Raw genomic sequence first — 26,678 nt, 5'->3', positions numbered from 1 at the left:
TATATATGTATTTATACGCGTAAGAATAATAATTATTGCTAAGTATAGGGCTGCGAGTGGCCGCGGCGCGGTGTCTTTGACGGGGAGTTCCGCACCGGTCCCATATGGGGTCCCATTCCCACGGCGAGCGCTTCAATTAAACAAACAGTCCGAGGCCGATTCGTAACGTTTGATTTTGCATATTTATTTCGCCAGCCAGTGGCGTCGCAAACCTCTTCAACATCGGTATCAATTATATTGGAAAAAATTTGTTACGCCTACGTAACGTTCAAATTTTCAAGTTATCGAGGTTGGTTAGTTAAGTAGATTACTTTCATGAAAAGGTGCGTCAACGCCAATGGTCGTCATTTTTTTTTAGAAACATACCATTCTAAAATATTTTCTATTTCCAAGTTAAGAAATTCTAAAACGAAGGCATTCAAAGTTTTGAAGTATCGAAAATGTTTTCAAGATCTCTGATGGGTCGAATTTTCGGAGGGTTACGCCAATGGCGACGCATAGGGTCACCGCGCACTCGTAGTCGTTAGTTTTCGCTTGTCATAATTATCAAACAATTCCTGGGTTTTATGCTCCGTCGATAAAAAGCGAGGAACGATAAAGTGAGAATGAACAAAAGGACGAGTTTACAGAGGAAACTAAGGAGAAATAAGGAAAGTAGGGTTACGAGAACATGGAGGGGGAGAAATACGTTGTAATAACTATACTTATGTCGAGGAATCCCGGCTGTTGAGTGGGCATATCGGTCCGCAAGGTTTCCCTGCGTGTCAATCAACTCTCCGACACTGGTCGCCTTTAATTATCGAGATCGTTCGATCGCAGGCCGCCTGTTGTTCGAGCCTCGAATGTGGCCGACGATGCCTTCGCCGAGGAATTCCTGAAACCAGTCGAACGCGAACACCGCAGGGCTGAAACGATTACCTTGTTTCGGCTAATTAAGCCTGAGTGGCACGCATTGTTGCTTCGCGTTGTACTCTTATCTCCAAAAGTGCAAAGTATAGTCAACCCTAGTGGTGGATTCAACAGGGTCACCTTGTACCCCGCAGTGTTAATCTGAATAATCAACAGTGGTCTTTAGAAAATTTAATATAGTTTACAAGGTTCACATTGTATAGTAATTAAATATCTTAATGAACATGTTACCAATGAATTCGTGGGGCCTTGCCAATGGAAATGAGTACAAACACGACCCCATTCGGACTACTTTTATTTACTCAAAATTAGACAAAATTTGATTAACACGCAATTTTAGATACTCCGAATATGGTCGTATTTGTACTCATTTTCATCGGTGGAGTCTCGCCAATCAATTGAGAGTACTTTCATGAGAATAAATATAGAAATTTGTGATTGTCGAATGGTAGATCATTCTTCTCTTGTCAGTCTAACGATTCTTTTTTCTGTTGCAGCCTGAAACCACCCCAAAAGGATGGCGTAACGAAGTCGAACCCCAGCAAGCGACATCGGGAACGATTGAACGCCGAACTGGACACGCTGGCATCGCTGTTACCGTTCGAGCAGAACATCCTGAGCAAGCTGGATCGGCTCAGCATCCTCAGACTCAGCGTGAGCTACCTCCGAACGAAAAGCTACTTTCAAGGTAAGCAAATTCACTGTATCGAAGAATCATTTAATTCATTTCCTAATGAAAAATATTTTGTTTATACTACCACAATAATTACTACGAAATGTTTTTGTTAAAGTTGTCTGAATAGGATCAGTTTCAACGACCTCAGGATTATTTTTTCGTTACACAAGCCGCACATCGTTGAGAGCCATTCGTTTTGTTATCAATCGCGAGGGAGAGCGTCCATCATCAACGCTGCCGCGAAGATTCACATATTTCTTGCGTTACGTCTTTGTATCGAAACCCCATTGCACATCCAGAAGCATTAGCATTCGCAACATCTTCCTGGACACGCGAAGCTGTCGTTACTCTCGCCCTCTTTCTCTATCCTACGAAACAATACTATTCAAAAACAATGGCCAGCCATCGAACTTCAGGGCCCCTTGGTTACTATTGTAATCTTGACTATTGTTTGCTATTGTTAAAGTACGATGTTACAGAAATGGTGCTTGAAAACGTGTAGGAGTATTTCAGGAAATTTAGGTATTTTTATCAGATTCTTAGAGGAGTATTTATTCCTGGAGGACACCTTTAAGTCGAGATTTATACAGTTTTTGTCTTTGTTTACGTAGTTTTTAGCCGCGTTTCTTATTTTATTTTTTAAATAAATTCATGTAGCATTAAATGAAGGGAACTAAAATGCAGCAATTCAGGGGCCTATTACGAGGTTCTGGGGCACACATTTGCTGGAAGGTTGCAATTTCAGTCGAAAGAAGAGTTTATAATCCCTTCGTGACGCGAAATCGTAACACTGCTTTAACCCATTTGCATTGCTTATTCATAATTAGTCAAGATATCCGCGCGGCTATGACATTTTTATATTTTAGGTCACCTCTGATATCAACTGCTTGACGTCGTACAACGCCTTTTAGATATATAATCATAATTTCAGATTATTTCGTTGATTCTTTATTTTTATATTTTTGTTAAAGATTCGAGGCTTCCAAGAATTCTACTAAAAAGATGGTAGTCTCAAGGATTAAAATGATTCGCACGAGAGAGGATGCACCCTGTCGCATCAAAACAAGTTTTGTGTTGATAACACTTGAATTGGGAATATTAATTATAATCAAATATACTCACCACCCCATAGAATCATTCTATAATGATTATAATACAAGTTGTACCCTGTCTCATACAAAATCCAGGGTTTTAATCGGAGTTAACACGGTGTTCGCAATTCAGTAACTAGATCGAGGATAAAAGTTGTAATCAGACATAGTTTGCTTCCTAGAGCCATGACTATCGATAATGGGCGAGCCGAGGTTCCCGATCAAATAGAAAATTCCGATCGAAGGGGGACAAGGAAAAGAGACCAGGCCGGGAATTATGCAACCGCGCCAGCAGCGCGGCTTCCTGCGCCGCGGGTGTGCAATCTCATCCGCAATCGCAATCAGGTGGGGCCAATCGAAGAATCGCCGCGGAATAATGGCCAGACGTTCTTCTTTCTCTCGTCCATTATCTTCCTCCCCGGGTCTGGAGTTGCAGAAGGCAACTCGAATCTCACGACGAACGTGCGCGGCCTCTAAGTGTGCCCACACGAAACCCTCGTAATGCGGCTTCTACACTTTTATCGATTTAACGCCGCTAAGTACTGCGAACCTGGCCACGAACGATCGCCTCCCCCCTTTACACCTGGGGAAACTCTGATAATATCCCTGTCCTGAATGCTTCTCTTCGTTGACCATCTCTGGATAGGGTGATCCAGCTAGCTTGAGAGTAGATGGTAGTTCGATGGTGTCCAGAGGTAGGGTGCAATGGACTAGGGAGAGTAGACTCACCATAGAGAAGGGTTTCTTTGTTCACCTTGACATGGAGAATTGGCTATCTCTCTCTGGGGACACTTGTCCCTTCCTAATTTGGAGACCTATAATGACTATTATACACTTAGAGTGCCCTAGAAGTCTCAGTGCCTATAAGGGCTACCTACTCTAGCTAGGAAACCTAGGTCTCAACAGCTTTGTTAATCTTTTCCGCTCACAATTGGTGTCTTCCTACTCTCCCTATTTCGATGGGGTATCTATGGTCTAACAAAACCTAGAACTCGACAAACAATCTCTTTCTCAGAGACCTAGATGGCGCTAAAGAGTATCGATCACTCTCCCTTCAAACTTTCCTTCCCTGCAGCTCCTCCGTTTCCATCCGGAGAGGCACGCGGCGTTTTTAGCAATTAGCGAGCCTGAACTAGCAGCAGGCAGGATTAAACGTGCCCTGGCGGAGGGAGCGAGAGAGCAGTAGGGGAGGCGGAGACGACAGGCGAGAGCTGGTAATGCACAAGAACTCCCAGGTATCGGGGCATCGGGCGACACTCTCCCGGGAGTCTTCGGAAAAGATCTGAGGTCCGACAATGAATACCTATTAAAACGGTGTGAACAATGCCCGAGGCTGGCCCGTGGTCCGCTCTCAGGATCGCGCCGGTAGCAACAAGAGCGCTAAGTAGAGGCCAGGGCAACCTCTTGTGCCCCGCAGGTGATATACTGCGAGATCCGCGATATCGGGACGTGGCTCGCAGGCCCCAGAACTGGACAACGCTCTCCGTGCTCCTCCGCTGTCTCTCGCGTTCGCATTCCTGTTCCTGTTCGCATTCGCATTCCCGTTCGCACCCAAGACTACGATCCGGATTCGTGTCCATTACCTTGCATACGCCGCGACCCGCTCGTCGTTCATCGGCCGTTTGGGACCCCGGTGCTCGCATGGGAGCGGGATTCGATCTACCACGGCAGAGGGTTCAGGACTTTAAATGGGAACTGGAGTTACGTCGATGCGATGGGAGTCCTCCGTTTCTGGAAACATCCAACCAGCTGGTGGTGGAAATCGTGCCCTCTTGGTGACAGCTAGCATTGCTTTTGGATATTCATCGTGATGCGTAGCTTCGCGTTGGGTCTAAGGAATAACCTGAGGACATCGCGCACGCAACGTTAGTAGTGGATAGATTCGCTTCATAGTCAGACATGCCGCTTAACGTGTTGGCATCGAATTGCCGAGATCCGAGAAGGTGTCGAGACACGAATGTAGCTGGAATAAGGAATCTTTCTCGAATCCCGCCCGTGCAAAGTAGCGTTTTTATGAAGACTAACGCGAAATACGGGAAGGAGCAACATTCCAGAAAGTAGATCCGTTACTTTCGACAATGTGGAGCAACTGGTTCTCGCGTTCGTCCAAAACCTGCACAAAGAGGACAAAAATACCGGTCTTTTGAGAGCCACCGGCAGATATCTCGATAATTATTATAAATTTTCATCGTGCATGCTATTGTACACGGTCCTCTCGTCGTACACCGGTGGCAACACTCGTTACAGCTCGCGAAACACTCGACGTTGGACGTTGATTAAAATTCTCCAGGGACTCAGCACTATCGTCTATTTCCCAGCAGGGCGCCTTCGACTCCGGCTGGCAAAAGAAAAGAAACGAGGGCCGCGTTGCTCCGCTATGTAAATTAATTAGCCTCTCGGTAAACGCGCTGATTTTTCAAGCAGGCACGTGGTGCGTCCTCGCCTCCGGTTACCCGACAGAAAGACGAAGAATGGAGAAGGAGGAAACAGGCGTGGGGAGGGGAAGAAAGGTGGCGAACGTTGCAGGAGATCCAGATAGCGGATCATGGGGGTTGCGCCTCTTTCGCTTTTTTATTGACGCTTACCGTTCCTTCTCTCGCGCTTTGCCGTTCCCCGTAGGCCCCAGAAAAGGTCCAATGCGACGGATCTCGGTAATTAACCTTCTCTGCGTCGATCTTATTGCTGGCAACCTCGTGTTCCAGCGCTTTTTCCACCGGGGACACTCTTCGACGGTCCAATCTTCATCGTAGAATTTCATTCGATCAATTTTCATCGATGTTATCCTCACTGCTTATATACAGGGTGTCCAGTAACTGGTGGTGCAAGCGAGTAAGGGGTGATTCTATGGAAAAAATTGAATCGAAAAAGGGTTTAAGGGTTTCAGGTACTGACTCTCGATGCGAATAAACGAATTCATGCTCATATAAATAAAGGGTCTTGTAAGTTTTATTCTCTAGCATTTGTGTAAGCCATTTTGTAGGAGGTTTGAATCCAGGATGCGATCGAGGTTAGGTTGGATAGGTGTTTTAAATTCATGCATAAGTTCCAACAGCCTATTCCACTGGTAGACCTCATTATAAAACCTACAGAGGTACAGCCTAACCTCCACTAAGGGACATCCATTATTTGCACGTGGCATGTTTGATTACCATGGCAAAATGTGTACTAACGCGACCAGTAGATCTTCCTCGTCGCGTATCACCGTAGAGCGGTGCACTAATCTTCATACTAATTCTTCATAAGTTTGCCGCAAACAGATGAAGAGGAAAGATGGAACCGTGATGGAGCTGAATAAGGTCCCTGATGAAATTGTTAGTTCAAGACATTAATAATCCCCGCGGACTAATTGCTTACCGCGCGAGGGCATCAAATCCTCATTACACAATTCGTCACCCTCCGACACCTTAATCAAAACCCGCCGCACGTGGAATAATGACGCAACGTCGGGAACTTTGCGTGAAAGTCGTGAATTCTTTATTACACCGTTGAACGCGACCCTTGACGATCTCCTCGCTAGGAGCTCGTATTAAGAGAACAACATCGTGTTGGAAGTTAGATTTTTGGATCTCGATATACCTATCTACCAGCTATCGAGTGGGACAGGGAAGGTCTAGCATATAGCGACAAGTCATACGGGTCGTAGGAACAGGGTGACGAGTCATCCAAATAGGACAACAGGTCCTCGTGTTCGGGTGGCTGTCACAGGGGTCACCTGAACCGACCAGATTCTTTAACAATATCGAATGCAGGTGACATCTCGTGACGTCACGTACACCGAGCTGGCCTTGGCGGGCTGTTGGTTCTGCGCCAAGAATACCGAGTTGTACCCATCCTTGTTCCCTCGTGGAACACCTTGTACGTCCGTCCGCGTCAGCGTGCATTGCGAACGCGTACCGTGGACGTTGATGAAGAGATACACATCGATACAGTTACCTTCTCATCATTACGACTCATTTGCATTTTTCATTTCGACCTGACACCTGGCGGGGAGGGACACCGAGAGTACTATTGCGTGACGAGAGGAGGACAGGAGGGGATCCGGGGAAGAGAGAGACGAAGTACGAAGTCGAAGGCGCATAGGAAGAAGACAACGAGCAGGACCGGGCGGTGGAGGGGGGGGGGGGTGTAAACTGGTATAACGAAGGGGACAGAGCGAGAAAAAAGGTTAGGCTGGTTCGAGGGAAGGAACGAACGGACATTTCCGTAAAGGAGCAGGAGTTGGACAGAGATGAGAGACGGAGAGGGAGAAGGTGAGACGATACGAAGCGGTTAACGTTAGGAACGGAACCATAGATGAATGGAGGGTTTTTTCAATCGATGTTAGGTCGCGATAGACACGTGGCGTCAAAGTGGGGGTCAGAGCAGTAGGGTGATAGGTCATAGGGCTCGTTGCAATAGGATATCGGGATATAGGAGCCGTAGAAACAGAATGACAGGGTTTTAGATTCGAAGTCAGGTTTTTACAAAATCTTCGATGTATCGATATCCATGGTACCAAGACGCCTCAAAGTAACGACGTTACGAAAATGGCGGGCGAACAAAAGGGGCGAAGAAACTCGAAGCACCGGAGCAAGCGCTGAAGGAAGATTGACAGGACGACCTCGGAGGGGAGAAGGACGGAGAAATCAACGAAACAGATCTCCAGGCGGTAGCGATGACCGGAAGCCAACGATGGATTACGGAAGATCGTAAATCGATTAAATTCGTCGGCAGGACTCGTTCTACCGACCAGTGCAATTATTTAATTTCGCCGATTATCTCCGGCCGAGTTCATTTTTCATGTCATTATCGCGATGCGGTCCGCCTTTATGATTTCCCTCGAAGCAACGAGCTCAGCGAGGCACCCGCGTCATTGCTATGAAGTCATCAGCCCCGGGGCGACGATTGAGTCCGAGCTGCACAGGCTTTGAAAAGTGATTTCCTTTCCGCTTGTCTCGCGGCACGACAGACCGACGTGTTTGTCCGTTTTATTTTTATCGGCACGCGACAGAACCTCTTGGCGATGGCGCCTCGTCGTAGGTGGGGGCTTTCCCGTTCGTGTTCCTTGGGTCAATAAGGGATCGCGGGCTCGTAGGTCCCGGACAGGTTATCCGACCTCTGCGATATGGTTAGTCCTGCATGGAATTAGATGGCGATTTTAGTAATTAATTTTTCTTTGGGAGTTGGTGGGTTATTCGTGGGGTAACATAAATGAGCAAGAAAATAACAAAGGATTATCGCAGCGAAAATAAATGCCTCATTAAGGAAAGTACCTTAGATGAGGGTCTGCCTAAATCATCATCTGGTCGTTTGATAAAGAAACGAGGTTAACTTTCATAATAACTTTAACTTAATAACTTAACTTTTTCGTAATAACTTTTCGTCTAGCACGATACATGGGTTGCTTTCGAGATTTAGAATCGTATTGACTTCTCACCTATTGACGTCAAGCACCTCTGGGCGCGTTCAAACTATCAAAAGTGAAATTCCAGAATGACTCTGTCGCTCGTCAAAAAAATGCGCGCAAACGAGCCCGTGTCCCGAAGTGATCGCGAACACCAGTAGCAGGCATTATTAGCCGTGAACGTCCGATCCTCCTTAAGCAGGCCTTCTCCCGTCCCGGCACGAAGATCGCTCGCGATCGGTCGCGATCGGCGGCTGGAACGTCGATCGAGATACCGTAAAAGTTCGTTGAGACATCTGCCGCGGGCCATCAAGTCCTTCCGATGAAATGACGCGGCCGCTGCATTTTTCTGATAGGGCCGCTGGTTCACGGAAGGCAATGGCACGCGTTGCGATCGGTATCGCCAGTGTACGGGCCCCGACAGTCGGTCCTCCTTTCGGACGGGCAACATCCGATTTGCCTTTAATCGGTTCGACACAGAGCGGTCGAACGGGCTCGGAGACCGGACACGCGATAAATATCGCTCATTAACGTCATTATTAAAAATGCGGCAATTAGACCGACGGAATATCGACTTATATGGGCGAGGGAAACGGGACGCTGTCGATCTGCGATCGGTTGAACACCTTTCTCGATTCTACCTTACCGAAATCAGCTACTATCTGGATCAAAAAAGGCCAGTCCATGGAAAACTCAACGAGGGAACGCTTCATACTTAACCGTTATTCGTTTAATAAAAATAAATTGGGTATTCGAATTAGGCAACACTCGATTTGAGGTCTTGTTAACCAATTTGGCTTTTTTATATTGGAAAGTAAATTTTGGACGGACGATCTGAAGACGTTAGGAGTTTTTTCACGTACAGAATATAATAGAAACAGTTTCATCGGACCTAACCTAGCTGTCTTCCTGATAAAAGGGTTCAGTCCCCGTAAATTGCGCCTGCCTATAATCGTATTAACCGGACATGACTCGGCATATCAACAATTTCGCGTCTCTCGCAACGTACCTTTAGCATCATTTACCACTCAACGCGATAATTGCATGTACGAAAGTGGCCGCTACGCAGCGTCTCGCTGTATTACATTCATGCTTTCCTGCTGGATGCCCTGTAACAACATTATCGTCAATGATGGTCACGCGAAAGGAAACAGACACGGTGTAACGTGTCCATTCATTCGACGGGAGATACTTCACGCAACGGATACGCAACGATTAATCGTTCGGATAATCGAACGCAAGGAATAATCACGAGTCCTGGCTTCTGTGCCGCGTCGTAAAGATCCGTATCTTCCTTACAAAGTGTTTAGACGCGTTCACGCTAATGAAATATGATGCAAATCGCCGGCGAACGTAATTGCCGCGGGACCATGAATAAATAATATCGCTGGGGGAGTGACCATTCGATGTCGAAAGGTAATTAACTGGGAGATTGAAAGAAAAATTATAATGGTGATTGAAATAGAAATTGTTTTCGTGTATCGACGATGGAAGAGATGATGGAACCAGGTGGGGGACGAACATCCTCTCTGGATCACCTTGAGTGTAGTTTCTAGGTTATGGGGAGAGTCATGGTTGAGTTTGGGGCACAGAACATTCATGTACATTATTACATTGCATTTCTGAATTTTTTGTTTTACGAAGTTGATCCATTTGTGCAATAAGCAGCTCATAAGTTCTATTCTGTGGTGCACAGCTAGCGTCACACCACTGCCCCAGTGGCGCCACTAGTTCGGCTACTCTCCACGGGCTGGAACCTCCTTGATACCCAAACCTGGTCTCTAGTGTTTGCAGCAACGTAATATAAACACAAGAAAGAATATCGCAATCCTCACATTTCCAATAAACAAATAATAAAGGATTATTGGAAGCGAATACGTACCTAAGCAACGCACGTCGCATCAGTTAACATTCGCTTCGATTAATATTCGAAACTGGATGACACTTCTCCGAGTGATCAAGTGAAACCAGGAGATCAAGATGTCGCGTGCAAAAGGAGCCGAAGGGAACCGATTTCGACACGGAGTCAAAATCGTGGAAAAAGATTTAAATTGACGTCCACCTGCCGGAGTCGCTCATACGCATTAAGTTTGTTCATACGACGGTGTTTACGGGGTCCGCAGATGGCTGGGACGTCTGAACGGTACGAACACAGGCGAAACGAAACGGCCTGTGGACAGGTTACGAGGCTTTAAGGCTGCGTACATCGCTGCGGGCGGCTGAACGTCAGCCGCAATCGGACGGGATCATCAAACGTGGTAGGAAAATCGATTGCCATGTAAACCGGCGTAGCCACTTTTCGCGCAGGTACTAGCACCTATCCGCTTAACTACAATCACGTTGGACCGATCGATCGCGTTAAAAGCGCCTCGATCGACGGCCCGATTAAAAATTAACGAGTAACGCCGCGTTGGCTGCTGCTTCGATTGGAAACGTCGAGAAAACAGGTCCCGGTATCTGGCTACGGATACACTTACTCGTCCTACGTAATACTGACGTATTAAAAATTATTGGACAATTAAAAAGAAGGTACGTCGTTGAAATATCTCCTGGAAACGTGTTAATATTCGGTTTGGGGGCTATTAGTGAGGTTATTTGTGACATTTTTCAGGCAACATTGTTGTCGTCAAGCGTGTAAAATTGGGCTATAACGTGGCGACAGTTTCGGTGAAAGTTTCGATGATGATTCCAGGTTGAGTATGTAACCAGTTCCCTAACAGATCCAAATTTATCAATATTGTAGCCTCAGAAATAATTCCAAGACTCCTAAACTTGTAACATCCAGATCGCTTCAATCTCTAACCTGCAACATTTCGAAGGCTGTTAACGTTTGAACCTGGAAACAGTTCCAGGACTCAATTAATATGCCCACCAACTGAGAAGTCCTCATTCCCAACAAAGCAGAGCGAGGTAGCATTCGGCGAGAGTCCGGTTCTCGGTAACCAATTTCAATGAAAGTTGTTCACGTGACATCACATGGCCGTCGAAACGAAGAGTCCATGGAAATTAGCGTCCAATGTTCGTTGCTCGATGCGCTGGCCTCGCTGTTGTGCGCGATGATGAACCCCGATAAGTGTGGCGTAAGGGTGTTATTAGCTGAATGTACGAAGAATACCAGTGGGCATCGGGCAGCACTTTTATGGGAGAAAGGGTATCATAATTGCGAGAGTTTAGCCGTAACGTCGGCAATCATTTTAATTAAGAACAACTCCACCCCCCTCCGGTCGCTCTCCACCACCATCGTCGTGTTTCCAGACCGTTCCAGAACGAATTGGTGTATTTTGTATTTCAATGCGAAGTCTTATGTAGTTTCTGTATATCCTGGCTGATGGGCCACCGACGGGCCAAGGTTGGGTCACTTATGGGTCACTAGGCGTTGGGACGATCTAGTAAATAGTACCTGTACTACTCGTAGGGGAAACGTCTATGAGGCCTGCTCACCCCAACATCATTATGGCCCAATTAAGGAGTATAGGTTCAACCCTTGCAAATCCTAGACACCAGATTTTGTCACCTGACGTCAACATCCTTTCGTTATTTATCGATAACGTTCCAACTCATAGAATCTAACACTGTGACTCCATAGTCCACCGGAATAACGCCATGTCCGCTTTATCCCTGGACCTGAGCGTATCGACGAAAAGCTAGCGCGCATGCGCTGAAAACGGACTCACGTGGCTTCTTCGAGCCGCCCCGGTCGACCAGTCTGGTTTTTCCTCTCGGATTTTTAATTTCTCACAAGGAGAGTTCACGGTGGAGCCCGGTGTTCGGATTTTTCCGCGTGTTCCCTCCTTCATCGCGATCATAACGCGCGCCTGACACACACATGTCGATAGGAATCGGCTACACGGGTCTCCTTTAGCCGTGTCCCGTTCGACCGTCACGTGAACGCGTGCGTGCGCGGAAAAATTTCGTCCCGAGTCCGTTCTAACTAGCTTCGCAGCTGGATTTTCATATAAAAATATATCCAGAACTCTCATGGTCGGTGAACGGGTGCCCGAGAAGATCACTATCCAGCCAGGCGCTGGTTCTAGGCGCATGCTAACGACTAACGGGCAACGGGTTCGTTAAAAAGAAAACGCCAGCCGATTTCTCCCTCGCACAGAGACTGTTACGGACTACGTTTTCGTTTCCCGACGGACGCATCAGGGACGCTTCACGGTTCGCGATCCGGAGATTCGCGCTTTGTCGTGCTACAGTTCCACTTCCGGTGTTACCGCACCTCGCCCGAGGATGGGGCTCGGAGCCTACGTTGGGTGACTGTTTATCCTGCTTCACCCTGCCTTGCCAACTGTTTTCAACGCTTCCTCAGCGTTGGATAGATGATTGAAGGACGAAAGTGGCTTCGGAAGCTTCATAGATCCCATTCCTGAGTCGGGAATCTCCTTGTTCTGCGTAAGAAGTCCGCCCGTTTTAGAGAACTGGAAATTTTACTCCATTTGGGAACTTTCTTTCTGGAAAAGCTGTTGGACGGACAAATTTGGAACACTGTACAGCAGAACCTTGTGTAATAACGTTCAAAAATCTGGACTTGCAGTTAATAACATACGTCCTGGACCTCTAACAGATCAACCTATCTGTGAAGACATTCTAGATAAAATGCATGAACATATTTTTTCCTCCGTTTCCTATAATACCTATATATACTATATAATACTATATAATACTATATATACTATACAAATATATCCTAAAAAAATTGTTAATCTCAGTCGACAGTATCAGCCTGCCAATCTCGAAAATGGAATTGCCTTCTCTCCAACTGGATAATTCCAAGGTGTGTTCAGGCATGTTTACGTCTTTTGCTCCGCAGGCTCGTGATTATCGGTGTTCCACTGATCATCGTAATTAACCAATTAAACGTCGAAGTATCGCTTTTGTATCGCGGCGTTTGCATCTTTCCGCAAACAGATTTGCTTGTCCGAAGTCGGGATCGGGCGTAGCATGCGCGGAACACATTTTCATTAACATATTCAGGAAAAAGAGGCTAGTTGCGCGTAATTATAGAAAGCAATGGAAGAAAAACGAGCAAGACTCGGCCGGAGAATCCCTTTAACAAGGAGAACCTGCCATCCGTGGCATATCGCGAGCTCGCCTCTGTCCCCTCTTCCTCGTCCGCGTATGGAAACCGTCGAGTGGGAGGGAGATGGGGGGAGAGAGAGAGCGTCCTTAATAGCGAAGGAAGTGGTCTAAATAGAGACCAGGGTGGTATTATGGACCACACCGATGCTTCCGGTGCGCAACTATGTGCAATGATTATCGCGTTAACGTACTACTCGTTTCTAGTGCATCCTAACGTTCTGATCGTCGCTGAAAGTTGGTAGTTCGTAGTAGGCATGCGCAGAGAGTTTGGGCTTGGGGTCAGAGGGCGTGCTCTTTGTCCAGAGGAAAACTCTAAACTATGTTTTATTTCTGAGTGCAGAGATCGTTGCCTAAAAAATATCGAAAACTACGATTTAACTTCCAATATAAATATTATTTCATCGACGTTTGATACGACGAAGCGATGTCATTATACGGTCTGGGAAGTCTAAATAAATATAGTTTTTAACTAAGTACTTTCTCGTTTGATATCCAACAGAGCGAACGAAAATATTCACTTATATTTCGCTGTAATATCGGTGGATATTTTTTTTTTATCGTCTTTATTACGGAGGTGTAGAGATTCATGAATATAAAGCTAATAATACAAGCGGTGCGTAAGAGGTGCAGCTTGTTATTAAAAACTAACCACTAATATAGTTTGCGATACGTGTTTATTTCTTCCGCCTGCAAAGTATCACTTTGAGGCACCTCGTTTTAATGAACTTTACATTTCCACGCTCGAGGTGGCAGCCACGTTCGAGGGTTTCCCCTTTCCCATTCGACAACTCTTTTAGTCCGGAAAAGTTTCGTTCATGCTCGAGGGGTTTCGGCGCGTGGTGGTTTCGTAAAAGCAGAAACAATTGCGTTCGTGTAGCTAAACGTCAGTTATCTGTTTTTACGGTATGCGATAGAACGGTTGCTCCAATTAGGCTGTAATACACATAGGCCCCGTTTGTTTAATATATTGCCCCAGCTTTTCCGCTGAAAGCGTGCGGCAGGTGCAGTCGCGGCGCGTTAATTCGCCGTATTGAAAATGATTGATCGACAAAACGCAAGTCTTTAGCGAGCATTACGTGGTTAATTCACGTGAACGGAAAAAAAAATGGACGATGCGATAAATCAAACGACCCTCTTCGAGTGGCCATTTCTAGCTTCGATTTCCAGCTTGGGGATATGTGAATTTTGTATTAAGTTACAGCATGAATATTTTTAATTAACTATGTAAAATGTGTATGTAAAAATATGTAAAAAATTCAATTTGTTAGACAGCACTATCTGTTTTATCAAAATATTTAAAAATAACGATTTAATCTCAAAACGAAAAGGTAACAATGCGTGACGTGATTTGTTTTGCGAAATAAGAAAACACTCCGCTGTTTATCAAAAGATTGTTCTTCGGCGAAACGCCTCAGCGTTTAGAAAAGCCCGATAATTAAACCCGTATGCATATGCAAAAATTGCAAATTGCCTCTAATAACAGCCATTCGAACTTTCATCGTGGTCTATTTATCCGTACGAAAATCTCGACATCCTGTTCGCCCGCGTTGATGAATTATCATCATCAGTCTGATATAACGCGCGCCGCTGATAATAATTACTAGTTGTTATTACAGTCCAATTCGCTGTTGGGTTACTGATACGCGTCCATTCTAATTACCGGCGCAACGGGCGATTCATATTCATACGCTGGTGAAATTTTATGCGCACGGAGCTGACGCTACACCCTGCTGTCTACTTTATTAGTTGACGCACACATCCCGTCGATGCTAATTCACCTATATCAATCCGAGAGGTTATGGCGCAAAACCGGCCACGTCGCCACCTAGCGGAGACTTCGACCTAACCAACTATTTTGACGCGAAATCTCTTAGTTCGTTCAGTTGAACTTTCGGAACTTGGACGTTATACACCAGATTCACTGAGTAATTTTAGGAGTTTGAGGTTATGGTATAAGATCATTGAAGGATTGTAGAAATTTGAGCGTATGTTGCGCATAGTGTACAATAGGAGTTCAATAACTTACCAGTTGTCTCAAGAATTTCTGGTGGTCGAGGATATGGTTCGTTGAATAATTTCATGTTTAGGGTTATGGTGGACAGACCAAGTTACAATTTCAGTAGATACAGCCAGTGATGTTCAGACCACCGAATGGTTTCATGAATCTGAAGTAATGTCACCTGCCCATTGCATTCCAATAAATGAATGAAATAAATAAATGAAATAAATAAATGTTGACGCTTTGAGGTTATGTCGCGCAGACCACTGATCAATTTCACCATTTTAGTTCACATGACGAGTGAAGACCTCCGATGTCTCATAAGCGACCGGATCTATTCACCGGACAAACGAAAGCGAAGCTCAACGAGAAGTTTGGCGGACATGGCGCAGCTGCCGTAACTCCACCCGTAACCCGAGACAGTATCATCGCGATATAAATATGGCCGTGATGCTATCGCCTTAACATAGTGTACGCGACGACCTTCTAATTCCTCGCGAAGTATGTGCGCACGTGCACACGCACCAACTCGGCCACAGATATCGAGTGTAACGGTGGTATATTAGCCGAGAATTAACGACCGCGGTAATCAGCACTCGGCTCATAGCGTTCGCCGCGTTACACGGCCAAGGTTATTAACACTTCGCTGTCGGCCACCCTGGATTTACGTTGCTCCCTGCGCCACGGTTCCACGATGGATCGCTAGGATCCTCGTTTCCAGCTGGTCGAGTCGATTACTCTGGAAAAACGCATAGACATAGAGACCCTTGATAACACGTGCAGAGGAACCACCTGAATCACAGCGGAGGATGATGGGAGAGATGAGGAAGGATACTTCTTCGTTTGAACTGTGTACCGAGAGCTAGTCCATCGTCGAGCTAGTGTTTTAACAGGAGACCTTGAGCTCCTGGAGTCTAGAGCACCAGAATTTAGGGATTCCCTTTAGGAATAAAACTTGGATCCTAATGGAGGATGATGGAAGTGATGGGGGAAGATACTTCTTCTGACTTTGACATCCAAGACAGGAAACCTTCAAGACCTACCACTCTAGGATTCGTACAGGATCCTCCCAAGCAATATGCACATGGTAGAACTGCCGTCCAAAAGCTTCTGAGCCAATGCCAACAGTAGCCTAGGACCGCCTCGATCCGAAGCCATCTCATCTCGCTTTGAGATTTAAGACTATAACCTAGACTGCCTCCAGGATCCTCTCCACCGATATGCTCATCGTAGAAGGAGAACTGCTATCCAAAAGCTCCTGAGCGATGTCAACAGTGGCCGTCCACCTATCGAGGTCTCTTCACCCATTTACAGAGTCCCCGATACTTTCTCGATCTTACTCGCCCGCTCATACGTGAACTTCTCACGCGAGCAAAGGGCGAGCGAATTGAACGCACGCACGGAACGGCACGGCATGGCACGGAGCTCCGATCCAACGGGCGGAGGATCCATCGGGATCCACGATACCAGAGGCCACGGCCTCCAGAAGCTCCGCGTTCCGTGCGGGTACAGCACGCATCACGCCAACACGCCATGCCGCGATCAGCTGGATGCCCGGAAGGCTTCTTGCCACTCCTGACCCAGTGAACGAGACACCTTTGCATGTGCTCGGTCATTTAACTTCACCCTGCATTCGCAGGCGACGTCGCGCGTCGGGTTCACGCCTGGGACACGCGCTTTGTTGTCATTCGCGCGGATGCATTCGTCCTTCCCAGGGAATCCTGGGTTATGCGGCATGTTCTTCGAGAACGTGCCTGATTCCTGGATGATAGAGGCAATAGAGGTAGAAGACACGAGCCTGAGGGACCATGTCTAGGTACCTAGATGTCTAAACCTAGTATGTACCTTGGGAATTCTAGGGTTCCACTGCTTACACCAAAGGATAGAATATCTAAGTTAGGACATCTAGGCTTATTGGAGTCACTTGGAGCCTCTAGACCTATCGTTGGGATGTAGAGCAAGGAGTCCCAAGCTCCAGACTAACAGTATACATATACTATATCTACACCAGGATACCTAAACTAGATATTTAAAGTGTCACATACATTAAATTCAATACCTTTAAAAGCGTTATCTTGTAACGCAAATAAGCAACAGTATAATCTGTTTTATGCTCGAGACTATTACAAGCCTATTCATCTCGTCTAATTGTATCCTTAACTAATTAGAACGACTCTTCAACACGTCAACGGACCGATTAATCAATCCTCCTATCGCGGAAAAAACTGCCGGTGATCACCCTAAACCGATGTTCCATCAGAGGATAGGAAATCTTGCGAACAAGCAGTCCCAAAGGAGGATGAGCAATTAGCGAACTCATTGGAATTACATCGCGTAGGAACTAGCTTCTCTGTAGCAGCCTGTAATCTCCTATGTATGTCGAGCTATCTCGCTGGGCGATGGTTAGACCTGCAAAGCGGCTGTTTGCACGCGTGCTCGTCCGATAGCGATCAATTACAGTGCGTAACGCAACTCTTTTTACACGCCTCTCTCTGTTATTGTTCCCCGTTGCAGAAACGCACGTTGGCAAAAAAAAAACTCCATCGGGTTTCCCGACAATCATCCGGGGTACAACATAATTCAAGTCGAATTAAAACTCCCACCGGAGCGTCCGCGATTCGACTGGAACGATTTTAACGATCCCGTCCGTTGGACGATGATTCCAACTCGCGGCACTCGTATTTCATCCGGAATTGATCCCGCTGAATTTTCGATGCAAGGAAGAAGTTTCGGTACGAAACGACTCCTCCGACCGAGGACCTTAATTATGCCAGAAGTCACGACAGGGGATTCATCAAACTTCCACTCACCAGTACCGTTAGTGCCGTTCGCTCGAAACGCTTGTAAAAATGAAAAGGAACAAAGTAGTTCTAATTAGATCGCCGGAGCGCATTGTAATAATTTCATTGAAATTATAATAACGCTCAGTACGTTGAACACGGATAATCATTTGCTCTGATAAGCGAATATCGGTGCCTTGTTCAGCTCCGTAACGTGAAACGTTGATAAAACAAAGATGTTTTGCTTACGTATCTGGATATCTAGATCGGGAAAATTACGCCATAGAAGCCGACCGCGATGATTCAGTTAATTACCGGTTTATGCAATTAATGTTTTTAATCGGTACGAACTGCTTGTGCCACTGTATTTCATAATGATAATAACGACCGGTGAAAGCGCGCCGTCCTTTATGCGCAACTTCCGAGATGTTGAATTTCGACATGGTCATACAGACGTGACCAACGCGCTCAATTTTCTTTTTTTTTGGGCAAGGGGTTTCTCAAAGGGAAATTTTCTGGTCTTGAATTATCCCGAACTGAGAAGTAGTGAGAGTCAATCTAATTATTTTTACTAAGATCTTTATTAACTCTACTAATCTTTAATTACAAGTTTCTCAAAGTAATGTTCTAAAACACAGATTTGTTAACTTCAAAGTTTCCCAAGTTTTATAAATCTTCGTTCAAGTCTCGATACAAAAATGTCCTGCTAAAAAATTGTCCTCGGCCACGAGCTTCTCGAATCTGTCAACGTTAAAAGCTTTTCGATGTTGAATACTCCGCGAAATGAATTCTTTTGTATCATGAATTGTTTAATTCAAATCGTTCCTAGCTCTATAATTTCAAATTATCGCAAGTCACTAGTTCCAGGCAGTAGGCGTCCTCCCAATCTGATCGCTTAAATCATGCTGTTGCCTAGGTAATTTTAATTCTATTACGGAGTAGCGCCTTAGATGTTTCCTCGGATAAGGCACACAAAAATCGTTACAAGATTTATTTATTACGCCGGGGCGCCAATGGAAAGCAGGGGCGTGCAGATATTTATGAGCAACGCGTTGCGAAGGGTGAGGCATTTAAATGAGCTCACCCAAGCATCTCTTGGTACCTTTGAAGGCACGAAGATACGCGTAACAATAACGGTACTGCCAATTACCTGAACCAAAATCTCATCTAATAATAGAGTATACTTACTTAAAGTTGTTGAAACTCGCGAGGGGTCCTCGGGTCGTCGGAAGACGAGTCCTTCCCAGCGGAGGACCGTCTCGTCTTCCAGCAGGATGCAATATTTCTGATTCTTCTCGCAGCCCGTAGAGACGCGCATCAATCTCCGCTTGGCGGCAGCGGCGATGAGACAGAACCTTTAATCGCTCGTCAAGAGTCGCCCGATTATTTAAAGGCAGAACCCTTTTGTAACGTCCGACTGGTCCACTGACTAATAATCGTCATCGATCAACCGGTGACTTCACACGGCGCATTTAATGCGCCGTGATGCCGTCATGATACGCGTACTTTGGATTAGTTCCACTATCAAAGGTCACGGTCGTGCGGTGTTCCATTCGAACTCGTTCTTCAGGGACTCTACCAACGACGGTCGAACAGGGTTGCCACGTATTAACAACTGCGAAGTGGAATTTTTCGGTACCTGAGGCTCCTATCTGTATGCATATATACACACAGGAAATTTCTAAAAGAACAACTCAACACATACGAATTCCTCTTGTGAAGAGATACCGGAATGTCCTTTACCACTTTGCGATCCATCGCTTTGTTCTCGAGATACGACGAGTATTCGATAAGTGTCGCAAAGCTTCTTTAGACAATCGTCACATGGTTACCGCTTCCCCAGTTACAGTTACTCTGTCATGCTTGTCTCTCCAGTACAACCACAATTCAATTTCACTTCCTCTGGTCGATAAGTGTCGCGATATGGTCCTGACACCACGACACTTATCGACAATCTCTGCATAGATATGACACACAACACAGCCATGTGACTGTAGCATTCGTAACAATGCCGAGTCGATCATAACAACAAAACACTCACACTCCGGCAAAAATTGTGTACGTTAAATTGTCTTCGGAAGTCTGATTGATCGCTTCAGACAGTCTATATCGCGGTTCCCGGCTGCAACCGCGAAAATGAACCACCCCAAGACTAACAAATAAAGCCAGCTCGTTCCCGGGAAGTGATTAGCGTCTTTAATGATGGGCGTCGGGGCGCACGTACACCGGGTCAAACGATGAACGTATAGAAATATAAATACATCGTTTCTCGGAGCCAGGGGGTGAGGGGGTCGGCAGGTAACCGCAGGGGTAGCCGAACGAAACCCGGGCTGCAGTGCCAGCCCGTGTAACCGACACCAGTCATTCGCCTCCCCTATTTCACCACCATGTTGTGCCACTTGTGCCCCCCGCCACTTGGTCCTCAGACACAACCCCTGCCCGTGTTCCCGACCGTTCCCCTCGAGCCCTGTCCTGGTCGTTCGCGAGCACTGAAAACGATATGCTTGCTCGTTCCTCGTTCGGCCGTCGATGGACGTTTAATTGGCCCGTGTGAGAGTCAATGGCCCGTGACGGCTGGCTAATCCTTCGGTTTGTGGGATTCGATCTCATCGGCGACGGGCTTGAGTTGCTTCTTTGTGGAGGTGTTGGGTAGGCTGTTGAGTAGATATAGAGGTTCAAGGTGGGGTTCTTAGGCTCTACAGGCGTAAAACTAGAAGGTGTAGTTTATCGTGGTGCTAGATGAAGGTTAGATTAGACTATCTAGGCTCTGAGTGCATTTTTAAAACCTAAAAGTGGACTAACTAATCTTCGAGTATATTCTTAAGAGATTCAAGAACATCTACCACCACATATATTTGGACTCACGCACAAAATTAGTTCGTGTTGTATCCCAGAGGACATCCTACGCCATGTTGTTCAGACTGTCGCCAGAACGGAGCAGACCTAGCTCTATAATAAACCTACCATAATTGCGTATCATTTATAATGTACCTTGATAACATGGAGGTTCATCTTGCACAGTATCCCCTCAGTCAGCTTTCGGATTACCAAGCGGCACTGACCGCAACAAAATGGCACAGGAATCAATCAACATAAAGGGAAACGATACCCCAATAGTCCAAACACAAGGAAGACCGGGGCAATTCATTCGAACGACCAGCTAGCATGTTCTCCTCTTCACGGGTCATGAACGGGAGAACAGAGGGAGGGTCGGCCGGCAACCCCTGTCGATTCGGTGGTAGTCTTTTTGTCTGACCGTTGGTTTGTCCATCCAGGCAACAACATTTCGGCCCCCCTTCGGACAGAAAAGCGAAAGCAGAGAGGCGAAAGGAAGGGCCAGGTGGCGATGCGATGATGCGATCGCGCCATATGCTGCGCCCTCTAGGGGACTCGCCATATACGCGCCTACTAATTAATTCCCAGGCCTTTGTTCTAACAGACACCACCGACGAAATTACTCCTGGTACCTTGGCTTCCAGACGACGAACGCGACGAATTGTCCGACACCTTGCTCGTTCTTTGACTCCATTCGTTGTCTATAGGGACTCCTAGGTCATAGGTTTGGAATGTTTGGAATTAAAGATGAATTTATCAATCTCTTTGGTTAAGCCATCGATAGGTCTCAGGGACTTTTCAAGTTCTCTCTACCGACTTATATATTTTACAGGGGTTCCTAGGTCATAGGTTTAGAATTTATGGAACTAAAGAAGAAGATGGTGATGTGCACATAGAAGGTGCAGTTAACATGGAGGTATATCGATCTCTTTAATTGGGGCATCGATAAGTCTCAGTGAGTGACTTATGTATTTAACTCTTTTCTTCAGGTGCTAATTAGATAATGGCCAGACCATGGTCAGGTACGGTCAGGTACGGTCAGATATGGTCAGCTACTCAGATTATGCAGCGATGAATATGGAGACACTTGTATACCTAAAAAATTGTAAAAAGTTATGCAGGTAATTGATAAAGAAGAAGGTTGCAATGAAAGTGGCGGGTGTTGTAAAAACAATTACTTGGTTAAAGTGTTCAATGAATTTGAATGTGGGTGAGGGGCCAGCTTGCCGGAGGACATTGTTGGCGTAGCATGAGAAAGATGAAATCTCGCGCGATATAAGTTCCTTGCCGCGAGTAAAGTGGCTAAGATCGAATCTCGTGGATCGTGTGGCGTGGATTGCTTACTTCGGCTACTTTGCTCGGCTTAATTCGGGTACTTTACGCGATGATAAGGCCGCCCGGCGGCATTTTGCGTAATTTAAGCGACCGCTTTGTTCGACCTGGGTACATGTTCATTGAAAACGTTCCCACCAATCGAGAGGGAATGCCGCGCGATTAGACTCGGCAATTAGATAAGTTTATCCGTAACAATTACAGATTAGCTCGAGACAGAGCTGGTTTCATTAATTGATTTATATAACCGGTGGTAACGATGCACCGACTCTTATCTACAGTCAGTCTCGTAAGTAGTCGTACCCCCTATATTTATCAAAAACATTTGTCTAAATTAAATGACAGGTTTGCTGTTTACAAACAAATCTCTCATTATAAATATACACAAGTGTAAAGTTTATTTGTGTACATGTTTATAATGAAGCATTTATTTGGAAACGTAAAACCTCTCATTTAATTTAGACAAATTTCTTCAATAGCTATAATATAAAGGGTACATACGAATATTTATAAAACTGATTTTTTCCTCGCCTATAGTTTATTTTGGCAACAAACGCATAGTATAACAGTTATTGAAAATTACATTTGTGACTTTTTTTGTTTTGTACAAATTTTTGGTAGAAACGATAGTAATTTTCAACCTCGGTTTTAGGTTCTTGTCAGAGGATTAAAATTAATATGAAAGCAACAATACCGAAAGGATTATGCTATATTTGAAAATAGGGCGCCCCTGTCGAACGACGATGGGTGGCTTCGCATAAATCGTCAGAGACCTCGATGCTTGGATGTCAGGTGCCAATTACAATGCAGCTGGGAACTGGCAATCACCAATTGAATCGAAGATTTTCAGTTCCCCAGCTGTTAAACGCAATAAGAGGGAGGCATTGTTATTGATAAAAAGGGTCAAATGTGTTAAATCAAACTTATCGAAAACAATTACTCGAGTTTAACATCTGAATTAAGTTATGGCTACTTTCACACGTGGAACAATGATACTATTCAATCTTTTGGCAAAATTCTTTATACTTATTAATGTTGATATCACCTATATCTCAGTGATTCCTCCGAGAATGATACAATTTGCCACGGTGTCGTTACGCGGAATATCGACGAAAATTAATTTTTGAAAAAAACTCTTCATGTATACTTCAGTTTTGCTTAGTACCTGAAATGTGATTTACCAGATGACCATAAAATTCGGCACGGTGCCTTCCACATTTTCCTCGAGTGTCGTAATTTGTGGAACATCTTTCACACTTTCTTCGGAGCAGGGAGCCGTGGCCCGAGCGTCGTGGAAACGCGTGGTATCGATTACCATCACGCGGCATGGCGTCAGGGCAAATCACCGGATATCAAGCTAACATATGATGATCGTTGCTGATGATCGCCGCGAAACGCAACGAGCTCGGTAATACGCCATCAGTCGCAGGGCTACCGACTCGAAAACGGGGAAACGGAGGCGGGGACGACGGTGGCCACGAGTCGAAACGATTCTCGACTAGGATCGACCGTGGCAAAAAGCCTGGAGCGAATCGCGGGACGGATCAGCCGCGACCGCGAGCCCGATTTCGCGGGATTTGAACCTCGAAGGGAGTCAGGAGTTTGATTTACGACTGTCTCGCTTCTTGAACGTACCATCCTTGGCGCGCAATTTCTGCGGATTGAAAACGATGTACAGGGTGCTCACACAGAAACACAACGCCTCACACCACGTGAAACCAAATTCTTTTTCGCCATTTTTAAGGGGTATTTCTTTTTAATACGAATATATTCTGAGTTGGAAAAGTTTATTGAATAAATCTTAGAATGGATTTAAATAGAATTTTAATAAATTGCAGTTTCTCATAAATATATACATTTACTATAATTTAATGAAAATTGTCTACTGATACACATAATCAAACATTTATTTAAAAGATACGCCCATGTTCATCCTAAGACAACTTTTTTAAATACGCAGTGCCCGAAGTACTGGAATTTGTATTTATTATTTCTTAACTACGTAATAAGTGGTGAACACCGTTTGCGACAACGGTTTCCCGCAAAAGTTAAAATTAGTATCCAGGGAAATTGAATTATAACATAACACCGCGTACAGATGTCCCAAGGCAGCTGAACGCCGTAGATGTCTTCGATTACTCGGAAATTCGCCGGCCATAATTAATTGAAAAACCGTTTACGGGGTCTTTAGGAGAATGACATATGTTAATTTGCTGTTTCGCGGGTCCCTTCAATTTCCATTAACAAGGACAAACCGTTTAAACGCGCGAGTGTTTGCTCGTGGCGGCCTACATCTTGTCAGCTGTACGCTTCAATTTAAAAAAGTAACGTAATCATTAAGGTGTGTACTGAAAAGTAAGGGGGAAAGATATATCGTGCGTTACAACTCAGTATAAATTTTATTTATGACAATTTAAACCGAGTTAACAAGTTAAATAGATGAAATTCAGATTATAAACATTAACAAACTTTCAAAAATAGATCCAATTCTCAGAATGGAAACTGAAAATTACTTCGAAATCAGTCAAGATAAATCAGTAGAATGCAAGAGATTAAAACACTTGCAATAAGAACATAGTGTTTTAACCCTTTGCACTCGTAAGTCTAACTAGTGCTAGTGCAAATTTAAAAAACATGCATGTTTCAATAGATATAGAGGGTACGAATACTTATGGGACTGACGTATGGAATACATCGTAGAATATATTAAATATATTAAAAAACAAAATTCTGAAGCCTCCTTTGAAAGAGCCTCCTTTGTGTTTGCAGTGGTTGCAGCGTTTGAAGAAAGCTAAAGAATTTATGATCGAGTCTGGTAATACAAAAAAATACAGGTTTCAAAATTCAGACTATTTTTCCAACGAGATAGCGCAGAGTGCAAAGGATTAAGAAAGTTTAACCTGAAAAATCTACGACTGGAATGAAGTGTCGCCCGTCTCTGTCGGTCGAGACTTCACTCAGCGTGTCGAGAAACGTTCTTGGAAGGTGCAAACATCGGTTCCTTATCCACTTACCGGGTGCTCACGGTCGGCTCCAAAAAGAGCAAGGGAAAGCGGTTGGTCCAGCCGCCGCCGCCGCCGCCGCACGGCCAAAAGTCTCGGTTGTTTTTCGAGGCTCGTGGTCACCGCATGAAAGCTGAGCCGCCAAGAAACGCGGCTGCCGGGTTACGCTCAAAATCCCCTGTCTGCTCTTCAATACCCCGGGCAAAGATCCCCCGAAAACGTCCGCGCGCATATGCATGCACACGTCGCGTCGACTTTTCGGTGGCTGGGTTCCTCCTTCCGAGCCGACACTCGAGACACGCGTTCCATCTTTCCTTTTTATTTTTCTCTCCACGGTCCACTCGGAACGGCCAGATTTTCTGGAATTCGTCCAAAGGGGCCCCTCGTCCCACCGCAATAGGGCCCGTCATCCCTTCTCCACTCGGCGGCGTCCCCCATCCCCCACCCCGCCCGCCCACTGGTCGGAGAGGATCTCTTGATCGGACTTCGTGGGAAAACGGGCCCCGTTGATCGGCCTCGACCCCGTAGATCGATCGCGGTGCTCGCGGGTTCGCGAGCACTGCTCGCTCGCCCGGAAGAACCGGCTGTCAACTCGCAGGAACGTCGCCTACGCTCTTTCGGATCGCGGGGAACTCCCAGCGGCGGTAAGGCCCCTCGAGAAGGGCCTGGGGCCTGCTAATCTCACGTAGCATGGTAGATGCTTGCGAAAGAGTCGATTCTGTTGTCATTGGATTCCTTGAGGTACCGTGTCCTAGGGTACCAATGCTTTCCCTCGTGATATATTCGTGAATAACGAATAACGATCTCTCGATTCAACCCATACGAAGATTTCAACGACCTCCGCGACGAAATAATCCGTAACCCACGGAATTCACGACGAAACGCCATTGGTCCACCCGCAGAAAATCCTGAAAAACGAGTCGAGGCGACACGATATCGCGTTTCAAGCTTCTGCCCCCTCCCCCGAGCACCCTGTCGTTGCTTTTCGAGAGTTAACGTCGATAATATTTCTTCGCGCGTCAGATCCCCGCAATAGCCGTGTAAAATGATTCGCTGTAAATCTATCATCTACCTGGGCCGCCGCCTCCATAAGAAGCACCTGGCGTGTCCCACAGTATCTGGCGCGAGGAGACCGGGGGTGGTGGCACGGAATTACGTTCTTTCCTCTATACCACGATAGAGCACAGCTGTGAACGCTGCTCCACGTGTCCGAGTGCTCGGCCACTCCGCCTGAAAACGCTTGCGATTACTTATTATTCCCCCGGTCCCGCCCACTGGTTAATTGCGAGCAATTGAACGATCGAGCCGACGATTAGGTTGGGGATACGTTTGACGATGATGCATGGATCATCCATCTGCGGCACTTCGTTCCTCGGAAGCTGGGTTACTGTGTTTATCATTCATTTTGGGGCGGAAAAACGATACGTAAACTGGGCTCTGAGGCACTTTTCATCTCTGAATGTTCTTGTGTATTGGTACGTGTTGTTTGAGGTTAGGTGAGGTGTTTGTCATACACAAATGATAGTTCTCTCCAGACACACATTCCTCTCTCAGTGGCCAGCGGTAGTTTTTACCTCTGAATGTTTTTG

General features: G+C 45.8%; 1 protein-coding gene across 1 annotated transcript in view; it reads left to right on the top strand.

The window, feature by feature from the left end:
* LOC128886277 (circadian locomoter output cycles protein kaput) overlaps positions 1 to 26,678 on the top strand; it is a 129,769-nt gene that overhangs the window by 46,926 nt on the left and 56,165 nt on the right. Inside the window, exon 2 of the mRNA XM_054140990.1 lies at positions 1,407 to 1,597. Coding sequence (XP_053996965.1) covers positions 1,407 to 1,597 — 191 coding nt within the window. The remainder of the gene's footprint in view (positions 1 to 1,406; positions 1,598 to 26,678) is intronic.

Source organism: Hylaeus anthracinus, unplaced genomic scaffold, assembly GCF_026225885.1.
Source record: "Hylaeus anthracinus isolate JK02 unplaced genomic scaffold, UHH_iyHylAnth1.0_haploid 0, whole genome shotgun sequence".
NCBI lineage: Eukaryota > Metazoa > Arthropoda > Insecta > Hymenoptera > Colletidae > Hylaeus > Hylaeus anthracinus.
This window is presented reverse-complemented; position numbering and strand designations above follow the sequence as displayed.